The following is an 11,802-nucleotide window of genomic DNA, read 5'->3' as shown; positions in this document are numbered from 1 at the left end:
TTGATCATGTGAACAATATATATATATTATTAACTATATACTCCATATATTTTTTTTAAATAAAAATACTTAATTGAATTTTATAAATTTAAAATATTTATAATCCAGTCAATAAATGTTCGTAGAAAATTAATTAAGGAAAAAAAGAAGATCAATTATTCTTTAAAACATAAGTCACAGTTCATAATCCATATATTACCATTAGAGTTGAGTATAGATCTCAATAATTTCCGTTTGATCAAATAACTACACCGAAAAGTACCATAATTGAAACAATCGGAACTTTTTATAACCAAACTGAACTGATCCGATAATATTTTACTATTACAGTATGGTACTGGTTCTTTAATAATAACCGGGCGAACCATTTCTTATTGATCCTAACCAAACCGTAGAACCAAATCTTTTTATATATAATTATTAATAATTATATATATAATTATTAATAATTATATATATTATATAAATAATACCTATAAAATATAAACTATATTATAATATTCTTTGTATTCTATAAAAAATGATATTTTATATATATATATATATATATATATATTATATAATATCTATTGTATAATGTATATTATATTACAACTTTAATATATACTTAAACTTTAATTTCTTTTCATTAATACTTCAACAGCCAGTATGTCTAAAATCTCAATTCATAGGCTATTCTCTCACACTTAAGCTCTCGATTCACGGATTCTAAACCAGCCGCATCTCTCACACTTAAAATTAGACTTATATTTTAATACTATATAAAATTTGTAATTTGTTATTTTAATGCCAGCCATCTATCAAATATTATTATGCTAGCAATAATAGATATTTTAATAATTACTATATTTATAAATAGACTAAATTATAAAATAAGTTTGTTCAAAAATATGATTGCAATTCTATCTAATTCCAATTCTCATATTAATTTCATTCAAATATTAATTGTATTTCTTAATGTATTTGATTAAATAAAAAATTTAAAGTTATATTTTCTCTAAATGTTAGAACCGAAAATAACATCAAACCGATTTGTATTAAACTAAAAAATTAATCAATTCAGTATAGTGCCATTTATATTTAATACAGTATTGATATTTTAGATTTTAAAAGAGTCAAAATTTAATAGAATAAAGTTACTTCTGATTACACCATAACTACCTTCAGCCGTGTCAAAACACCAATTATCCACAATCTTTCCACAATAGTGCCCAATAGCATCCCGCCACGCCATCACTCCCATGCGACCACCCACACCGAACCATTTCTTCTCACTCGCCTTCTTTCTCAAAAAAATGACATTCATTGTTCTCTCAAAGATCTGCAAACCGAAAACAGAAACCCAGAAAATTAAAAAGGGAAAAGAAGCCCTCGCTCTTTCTCTCTCTCTAGTATATCTTTCTAAAAACTGCTATGACGGATTCCGTTGAACCACCGTCGACATCAACAGACGATCCTAATAACCCAAATCCAAACCCGAACCCGAACCCAAACTCCTTAATCCATCCACGGCGGGAACCATTCGAGCACGGACTTCTCCCGATCCCTAAACTAATATTTCCCGACCCGACCCAAGCACTCTCTCAATTGAAACAAAAACTCGCATCTCATAACGGTCGAATTGACACTGCAATTCTCGCGGAGTCGCTCCAGATCTCAACCGACCATGCTAGGCTTGTTTTAGACACCCTCGCATCGATTCTTCATTCTGATGCTGACCCGCTCGTTAAGGCACAACCCGGAGATATTGATTTGGTCGGTGCTGATTTGCGTGATCTGATATTGTTTTTGTATATACAGTCTTATAAGAAGCTATTGCCTAGGACTCATAAAGACTCTGCTGCTGTGGCTGACGTTTGGCCTTCCACGTCAGCTTTTGACGGCTACTTGTCCGCGTTATCGCCTCTTCAGGTTAATTTTTTTTTGTGTTTAATTGATATGTTCTGAATTAGGTTTAACGGTGCGTTTGTTTTTTTTTTTTTTGCGAATTAAATGATGATGATTTAAATGTTGATTGTTTCGACGGATTGTATTTTCTTATTGTTTGATTAGTTTGGTTTTTAAGTATCACAAACGTGTTATGATTAATGAATCTTGGTTGCAAGTAGTAAGTAAGTAATTCATTAAAATTTAGAAATGCTGATACTTTTTTTTTTTTAAGAAGAGAAATGCTGATACTTTTGAGTTGGTTAATTAATCCTTATGGGCAGGTTTGCTACTATTTGTGTGAGGAGTGTTGATTTGTATGACACCAGAATCGGTGAAAGTGAAACTAATTTTTAAAATGTATCAAGTGTAATTTCATATGTAGATTGAATTTGTATAATATCTTTGATGTGCTACTATTTTGGTTACATTTTTTGGTTGAATTACTGGTATTTTAGGATATGGAATGATTGGCTTCGCCTAGAAATATATTTTAGGAGAGCAGCAGCAAACTATTTTTTCCACCGCTGATGGACTCCAATGGAAGTACATATCTCAGTGGGGATGCTCCTGAACTTCACGTCTCGAGTGCATTTTAGGTTTTAATACATGGCAATGGTTTGACATGATAAATTTGTGCTTGTCTATCAGTCAATGCAAAAAAATATTAATATGTATGAACTTAAACAGTTAGGACCTCGTTTTGTTTTCTTAGCTCATTTAGGATGCGTTTCCTATTCCCCCCTTTTGGAAAGCTAAATTGAACTCTGTTTAGTCAATTGCGCTCACATGTTTGGAAAATTAATAGTTGATTTCAACTTTGAACTTTGCAAAAAATAAGGCATTTTGAAAGAAATTAATCATGCCAAAATTGGCATGATTTTGCAAGCATCAATTGAGTTCTCTGCACTTTCCGAACAGTGCAAGTATCTACTTCAATGATTTTTTTGAAGATTGGGTTAGCATTTCAGTTTTTTGTAGTAGTTTTACATTTTTGATTTGAGCAATCTAGTTATGTTAACTTCAATGTTACTTAAGGTTTGTGGTTTATTATATCACAGCTTGTGCGTAGCAACAGCCGTCGGTTTATGCCATCACAAGCTGATGAAGAGGCTCATCAACTATCCTATCTGCAAAAGCACATGGCTAACATTCTCTCTCTTTTGGCAGAGCCCGTGGAAGGAGAAGGGGAAGAGTATCTGGTTTGTGAAATTAGTTCCTTTGTAGTTTTGGATAACATTCTTTCTGTGTCTTTCATTTTATCCTCTTTTTTTTTTTTGGTTATTTACTTAGTTCTTTAACAGGAAAAGGTAGTACACTTTCCTGTTATTTATAGGATTAAAGCAGAAAACTGCAATGAATTTTTATGTAATTGCTGATTTTCATCATATATATATATTTTTAAACTACTGATTAAAGCTTAGTTGAGTTGGGATATTTTTGCATAATGTCTCTTCCTGGTGAGAATCTTCTTTTTTTCTTTTCCCTTTTTTCCCCTATTTATACAGGTATAATCTGGGCAGCCAGGGAGGTATGGGTTGGAACATTTCTCCTTTTCTAAGTTTCCTAGCAATATTGTAGCTTTGTAATGGACTTGACAATTGTTGTTCAAATTTAGATCTTTATAGTTTATTTCTATGAAGTTTTTTTCTTTTTTTTTTCTTTTTTTCACAAAAAGAAAATTTAAAGTTTCCAGGTAATGGATGCTAAGATAGATGTGCGGGCATATGAAAATTGATAGCTTGTAATGAGTGGATAGGGGAAAGGTAGGGTTCGCTCCCATTGAGGCGAAGTTGAGAAAATTTATACTGAGATGATTTGAGCATATGAGTCGTGCACCTATTGATGCTCAGGCTTGAAAGGTTGATCATTGTTAAGGTTGGTGGAGCGAAGCAAGAAAGGAGTAGACTTAAGACTAACATGGGAAAATTGGTCCAAGATGATCTAGTGGTCTTACATCTTCCAAAGATGTAACCCACAATTATTTAGAGTGGAGAAAGAGAATCCTTATAGCTGACCCCAATTAATTTGGGATTAAGCTTAGTTGATTTGTTTTGGGCTTAAAGTCTCTATAGGTCTAACCAATTACTGAAGTAAGGTTCCGATTGGGTAGCTGGACACATCTGTCATGTAAAGTATGTCAACATGTTTGCGTAGGAAAGTTGATGATGTTTTTTTCTGAAGATTTTCAAACTGAAATGTTAACTTTGTATGCATATCTCTTATCACATGAAATTTTTTATGCATTTTGGTAATTTCTTCATCTTGATCTTAATTTCTAAGATTTGTCACAATGTTCTAGGTTTTGTCCATGGAAGGATTTGAGCACCTTGGCTTTCTGATTCAATTTGGGGATAAGGGATCTGAAGGGGTTCCATTAAGTCAAGCTGCTCCTTTTTTTGCCAACTCAGATCCTGACATGCCTGCTGTCCCTGTTCCTGCTGCACAAGTCCATGATTGGATTTCACAGAATATCTCATCTGCTTTGGAACACATCACTGAAAGAATTTCAGCAAAAGAAAATGGGCCACCAAGTGCATCTGATCAGGATGTTGCCATGGCTGATGCCTGTGCAAGTTCAGTCAAGCCTGCCCCAAGTTCTAGGGGATCAAGTTTTATTGAGGGAATCTCTAAATCTTCGTATGTAAAACAAGCATCAGATCTTAAAGGTTCTTCTGTAAAGGTTAGTTTTGAAATGCATTTTCATCTTTCCTTGTGGCTATAAGCTATGGAACTTACATTGTTGTTAAAATGTAATTCTCTTTCATGTAGAATTTGTGACTTGAAATGCTGGTTTCACAAAAAAATTCATGGTTAATTCTATTTTTATTAATTTGGGTTCTTAATGGATGGAAAAAATAGAGCCACAGTACCTAGATATATCAGAAATCGATAAACTAATTCTGAATTCACTATGAAGTAAATTATGACACAGAATTGCATTATTATCAAATTAATTGTGAAATCTACAAAGTAATATTGTGTACTGTTAGATGTGATTTTGAGTTAGAAAAGCCTGAGTTACTGGGTCATAATCTCACAAGATTGTGGTGTGGAAGTATATATGCGTGATTGCAGTTTTTGAAGATTGTAATATTTCCTGTGGACTTTGATATGTTACCTTTTGTAGCTGCATGGATAAAATATTACCTGTTACTTTTATGTTGAGTTCTTTTGGCTGTTCAATATTATGTATCTAATTCATTGTTAACATACTTTAAATTGGACTCTGTCTGTACCTTTTATATAAGCATGGTGACATTCGGCAAATTTGTTGTAAATACGGCCTTTGAAAGATGAAGCTGGAGTCTTGGAATAAGGCTGTTTGAAGTCGACATCAATCAAAAGGAAATCTAACTTGAAAGATATATAAGTTGCCTTTATTATTATTTTTTTGTTGTTTCTTTTTATCAATGGTTTGGCGGGCTTCGCAAAGAATTTGCAAATAAGTAGTGTATTTGCAAATGTTATGCATATAGGTTCTGGTACCATTAAGTGCATGTGATGCGACTGCTAAGTTAACATGTCAATGTCATAGTGTCATGTGTCAAGGCATTCCACGGCTTTGGGTTGGATCTTGAGGGAAGCACCAAGCCTCTGTTTTATCTTGCCCTCTGAAATTTTAAATAATTTGTCAGTTCACTTGTAATGTATTCTAGGATGGTTGATTTCTACTGTTAATAGAGGAGGAAATGGGGACTTATTGGTTTGATTGGCCTCCTGTACTACTAGATACACATGCAATCATTGGGCAATTGTCCCATCAGCACCATGTTGTGCTGATTTTGTCCTACTGATAGATCAAGCATGTCCAACTTTTAGTCTAACTTAATAGCTCACTGATTTTTTTGAAATAGTGATTTGTGATGTTAGAAGGCACTAGTATATCTATAATTTCAGATTTGCATTGTAACTCCAGATGATGGATTCAGTTAGGTCATCCTGAAGGAGTTATTTTGATTCAAATTGTGACTATGGACCCACAGTTAATGGATCAAATCATGTATATATAAGAGAGTTTAGAGTTATTATATGAGGTGGGTTCCCTGTGTTCATCACATCAGTGTTGCTATATTCCCTGTAGTCCATAACCAGTTCTACTCTTGAGTTAATGTCTGGAGACTGCTAGGACGTTCAGGCTAAAAGAGAGAAGAATTTAATTAATAAGTATTGAAAAATTAGTAGCTGTAAATGCCAAAATGCTTAGCTGTTTGCTTTGCTCTCAAGTTGAGGACAATAAGCTGGGGCCTTGCTGCAAGAAAACTGTTCAATGCCACTAAAGCTCCCAATTATCATAATTCATTTGTGGAAACCCTGGTTGATGTCAGTAAAATTATCAAATATTATTGATTGAATTATTATAGCGCCAGTCTGTAAGCATGATCTTGTGCATTGTTCACTAGAATGAGAACTTTGGCCTGCTTGAGGCTGAACCATTTTTGGTTTTCTGTGAATTGTAATAAATCTGTCATGGTATTATCTCAATTACTTTTGATGCTGGACTCCAGTTAACATATTTCTCTCAGTTTTTGAATGAAGACTATATAACATAGTTAAATGTACAAAAAATGAAGACTATATTACATAGTTAAATTTTTCTGCCAAATAAAAGAAAACCAAAAAAAAACTGTTTTTTTTTTAATTTGAATTCTGATGATTGTTGGATTAAAGACATCTGCAATGGTGCTGGACTATGATGCGACAATTACTGTAGTTTGTGTTGATAAAATGAGGATCTTAGCTTAAGAATTGATACAAACTGGCCAGCATAGAATCATCCACTATTGTTAGAAATGCTTGGCAGATTAACCTTTGAATGTGGAAACATTCAATCTTATTCAAACATAGATACCATCTAATTTTACTGAAAGGATGTGGTGATAAGGGCTAAACTAAGAACTTTGGGGTGAATGTTTGGCCAGATCTGAGTCAAGTCATAGAATGCCAACTCTTATTAGAGAGAAATGTCATCTCTTACTTTTTGTCATTGTTTCTGTTGACGTTTTATTCCTTAAAAAGGCTATTTGTCATTGTAAGTGAAGATCTGAGTTTCTTTTTAGTTTTTTCCGCTTCTTCGATCATAATGCTTGTTTCTACACTATTTTGCTTTTCTACTACATTGACAGTATGTGATGGTTGCAGGTCTTGAATTGCCATGACTCTGTCATTTACATCTTAGCACCCTTGAGATATGCCACCATCTATGGATGCTCTGATGCTACTATAGTTCTTGGAGCTGTTGGAAAGGTAATGGCTGAACTTGTGGTTTTTTTCATGTTTGACTGTTATGATGTCTTTTTGATATCTCATCCATTATGGTATGCTTTTATGTACTTAAAGGATATTTAATTTGTCATGTTGGAAATTTTCTCTGGTTTGAGTGGCAACGTAGTAACTGATTTCTTTTTCTCCTTAATTGGTTGAGAGGGAGAGCACAATGAGGAACAAGATGGTGGCAACTGCGACATTTTGATTTGTAATTAAGGGGCATAATGAATGTATCATATGTTACCCTTATTATTAGCCCCAAAACTACCATTCCCCTTCCTATCAAACAATTTTGAGGAACTGTAGATGGGTTTGCTTACAATATGCTCATTTGATAAATGAGGAGTTAATATATAGCTATCTTGCCAAATTGATTATTTCACCTTGTTGTGTCTCTTTGGCATTTTATTCTATGGTGTCATATGGAAGCATGCAGTAGCATCCCACATCTTTATTAAGAGTTGATTTATAGTATGCAAACATGCTAGTCGACTTAAAATGTTCTAAGATGAAGCCCTTTAAACTTGATTCTTTTATGTATTTAATGAGATAAAATTTGCTCCTTGAGCATGCTAGACAATGATATCATAGAATTGTTCATGCAAGGGGCAACAGATAGGTGTATAAAATGTTAGCATGCTGTGGTTTGATAACACTCATCTCCGGTTAAAGTTGTTTTGTGTTTCTTTTCTATGCAGTAAGGATCTATTGTCATTCTCATCTAGTTGTTCTTCTTTTCTTTTAATCAGATAATGACATTATTATGAGTTACCCTATTTTTGACAACAAGTTTATGGGTAATTCATTTGCAACACTTTGCTACATGTGATGATTCCATGCAAGACTTGTCAGTTCTGAATTTGTTTTTTTTTTTTCCTCCTGGCTGGTTTTATGTTCTTAAGATGCTTTTGACTTTAAATGCTTTTATGCTTTCTCTACAAGTTTGTCTCTTCAGTTGTGGACTTGGTTTAAGATGGAAAGTTTCAATACTATCTAATGCAAGACTTTGTTGATCAGTTGTGGATGAAAATTGATGGTAAAACACCTCTTATATGCTCTGATGATTTCTCGCAGGCTGTGAGGATCGAGCATTGCGAACGAGTTCATGTGATTACGGCAGCAAAGAGAGTCTGTATTGCCAATTGTCGCGAGTGTGTCTTCTTTTTGGGGGTAAACCAGCGACCACTCATGGTTGGCGATAACCATAAGCTGCAGGTCAGTTTGGCACTATTTCCTGTTGACTGTATACTGTGGTAGTATTTCAGCAAGACTTGCTTGTAGTGCCTAACTCATGCAATCTCTGGTGAATATGTACACTTTATTTCCAGGAGCAAAGCTATGTTTTGATTGAATTTTATTGGAAGTAGTTGCAGTTAGGATTAAAGAGGAATAACCTTACTGGATAATTTTTGGACCATTTGGACTGCATCTTTTGACTGCAATCTTTCTCCTTCTGAAAGAGAGACTAAATTTTTGTTTTTCTGTAGAAGAAGAAAATTATTGGAACTAGGAATACGATTACATCATGAATTAATTTGAAGAAAAAAATTCCTCACAATCAAAACTTGAAGTCTCGAAAAATTCATCATGCATGTTGCTATTTGAATTTTCCTTGATATTGTTGCTTTCGTAATAGTTCCTAAGGTGTCACTTTCAATAGAGAGACTATTGCTTTTTTCGTTCTGATTTCTGAGTTTAATAATTTATAGATGAATAATGTTGTTAGATTTTGTAGGTGGCTGTGTACAATGATTGGCCATTTTGACATAAATATTGACTTTCTTAGCTGTGAGAATACCATATAAAGTATTGAATTTTATTATATGCTCCAGTTATGTTGCTAAGCTTAATCAACACAATCAGTTAAAAGAGCAGCACAATTGTTTCTTTTTATCTCAATTTTCTTGTAAAGGTTCAAGTGTGAAAGGCAAATGCTGAATCGTCAATGTCTTGTCCTGTTATGTTTTGTTTCTAATATGTCTCCTGTGTGTGTATGTATAGTGACAGGACTGACTTTGCATCTGATAAGCATTTTACTTGTTCTAATATAATATCCTTTTCTCTTTAATTGTAAAGCTTGGAGGGAAAATAATGTTTAGAAATCCTTATGTTTTTAATCAGGTGGCACCTTATAATACATACTACTCAGAGTTGGAGGAGCACATGGCTGAAGTGGGCATTGAGGCAACTATCAACAGATGGGATGATCCCTTGGCCTTGGGAGTGGTTGATCCACATGATTCATTATCTCATCCTGCAGGTGTTTCTGATGTTCAAGCTGAGTCAGCTGCACGGCTGGACCCGGATCAATTCACTAATTTTTTGGTATGCATTATGTAACTGTGCTAATTTGCAGATAATGGTTGTATAATATATGTTGTCATGTGGCAATTTTTGTGTTTGTTAGCAGTTCTTTTTTCAACCATCCACATTTTGTGTAGTCATCTCTATTACTTTATTTTCCTCCATTTTTTATTCTCTTTAGTCTTATGTTTTTTTTTTTTGGGTAGCGGGAGTATTACCGAGCATGCTTCTATAATCTGTTGAACTAGTATCTCATGCAGGGCATTTGTTTTTCTATTTCTTGATGCACACAGATTCCAAATTGGTTTGGTGGTGAATCTTCTGGGTCAACAAAAGATAACCCATTTCCATTACCAGAAGCGTACATGTCATCTCAGGAGAGAAACGTATGTGATTCTGATTGTAGCAGGATTATCCAAAAACTGTATTTGTATAATCCATGCTGCCTCTAGTACATGAGCCTGCATTTTCAGTGTGGCCATGTTGCTTTGCAGTTTCTTTAGATTCTTTTTTTCCTAATTGTTCTTTCCTTATTTACTTTTTTGACCAGCAAAAGAATTTAGGGGAGATAAAGCAACTACTGCGGGAAGCTCCGCTTGAAGAAAATCGGAAGCGGGAACTATCATGTGCGCTGCATTTATTATTCAAGGACTGGTTGTATGGTAATTTTCATCAATAAAACTTTCCTAGTATTTTCATAATAAATTGCTTTACAATTGTGCAATTACTTATCAGCCTATGCATTAATGTTTTCCGTGATTATACCAGATTGGATCTTATCTCTATTTATCTTTGCAACCCCAATCTAATAATTTCTTTTACTGATTGCTATACAGATAATGTAAAAGAGCATGAACTTCTAGAGACTCATAAAGGAGATATATCTATGTGTATCTGTTAGAATCTTATGATTCTCGATTTAATAACATGATTCAATTTGATTCCAAATATTGACTGAACTGAGTGATTTAGGGGTGAATAAATATGAACCTGAACAAATTTATAGATTATAGGGCCCAACACATTTGAACCTCCACAATATATTGTTTCTAAGTAACATACTTGGTGATTATTGTTTCAAAAAAATAAACACTCATCATGTAACTAAAAAGCAAACCAAACGAGTCTTGCTATTGTGTGTATTTGCAGCTTCTACATGATTTCAGTGTTCTCAACTATTACTCTAAATTTATGAAAATGTCTGATTTTCTGATATAGTTTAATTTTTTTAGACTCTTATGTTTTATATTTAAGTGACTGAGAAATCATACAAATCTTATGATTTGATCCTTGATTTGGCAACTATAATTGATGTCATCTTTGGTCTTGAAGGCTTCTCAGTCCTACCTTATCCCGCATCTAGGAAGATTTCTGCTATTAGATATCAGGATGTAATTTCTGGCTCTATCCTAGGTAAATTGGATGGACAATTTGGTGATGTGTTGATATGTTGACAATTTATGTGATCATGGTGAGCTGGTTACTTCGGGCTAGGTTGTTACTGGTGCATAATACTTGAGCAATAGTTTTAATACTTTTGCTTTATGTCCTGCCTATTGCATCATGTAAATTTGGAATCAAATAACTAGGATTAGAAAGTTGTGCCTGAACTGTTGCACAACTCACATTGCAGCATTTGCGATTAAGAATTTAAAAAGGGGTTAACTAGTCGTTGGGTGGTTTTACGCAGCTTCAGGCAATATCCGACAGCTTTACTGCCTACAAGGTGATTGATGTTGAATGGTGAATGCACGGCATAAGCGAAGATGGTAGTGGGAGGGTCGCTGGTGCTCTTTCTGTTGCAGCCCCATTTTCATTGGTACTAGAGGCATCCGACAATCATCCCTATGTACTTTGGAATCGAACACATTTGTCCGATGACACTGGCGCACAGAATACATTGGTTTACGCTAATCTCACTGTAATATTTTTTGGAGAGGAAAATTCTTACTGTAATATTTGTTAACTTAGGTTCTCAATATTGTGAAATTTTTTTTACTCCCATTCTCTTTCCGTACTGGCCGCTTAGTCTCTCCCCTTGTGATGCTTAAATGTTGGACTCTATCAACGCCACTATTCTTGAACAACTTGGAGTCGGGCCCGTGCTGAATGAAAAAATCCCATTCCCCATTCCCTAATCTTCCTTAAGAAAGAGCCTATCCCATGTAATTAAGACATTCAATGTCTTAAATGAAATTATACATACACTTAACCACCCTCAATAATTCCTCTTTTAACATCACAATTGAACCCTCTTCCTTTACCAAAGCAAATAAAATACTAGAATGGAGAAAGGCATTGGAG

The 11,802-nt window shown here is 34.1% G+C and overlaps 1 protein-coding gene across 1 annotated transcript; it reads left to right on the top strand.

The window, feature by feature from the left end:
• The first annotated feature begins 1,234 nt into the window (after positions 1-1,234).
• LOC8268289 (TBCC domain-containing protein 1) lies at positions 1,235-11,496 on the top strand. The gene is made up of 9 exons (XM_002532289.4): positions 1,235-1,911; positions 2,988-3,128; positions 4,229-4,609; positions 7,069-7,173; positions 8,269-8,409; positions 9,316-9,519; positions 9,792-9,884; positions 10,049-10,160; positions 11,189-11,496. Exons 1-9 carry the CDS (start codon positions 1,414-1,416, stop codon positions 11,230-11,232), a joined length of 1,719 nt encoding a protein of 572 aa, XP_002532335.1. The 5' UTR covers positions 1,235-1,413; the 3' UTR covers positions 11,233-11,496.
• The last annotated feature ends 306 nt before the right edge of the window (positions 11,497-11,802 follow it).

This window comes from Ricinus communis, chromosome 10 (genome assembly GCF_019578655.1).
Source record: "Ricinus communis isolate WT05 ecotype wild-type chromosome 10, ASM1957865v1, whole genome shotgun sequence".
Lineage (NCBI taxonomy): Eukaryota > Viridiplantae > Streptophyta > Magnoliopsida > Malpighiales > Euphorbiaceae > Ricinus > Ricinus communis.
This window is presented reverse-complemented; position numbering and strand designations above follow the sequence as displayed.

What these genes read in the sequence shown, in the direction of transcription:
- LOC8268289 (XM_002532289.4), top strand. Translation starts at nt 1,414, where the DNA reads ATGACGGATTCCGTTGAACCACCGTCGACATCAACAGACGATCCTAAT. An exon ending in TTAAAGGTTCTTCTGTAAAG is followed by an intron (nt 4,610 to 7,068) that starts GTTAGTTTTGAA and finishes TGATGGTTGCAG; the next exon opens with GTCTTGAATTGCCATGACTC. An exon ending in TGTCATCTCAGGAGAGAAAC is followed by an intron (nt 9,885 to 10,048) that starts GTATGTGATTCT and finishes TTTTTTGACCAG; the next exon opens with CAAAAGAATTTAGGGGAGAT.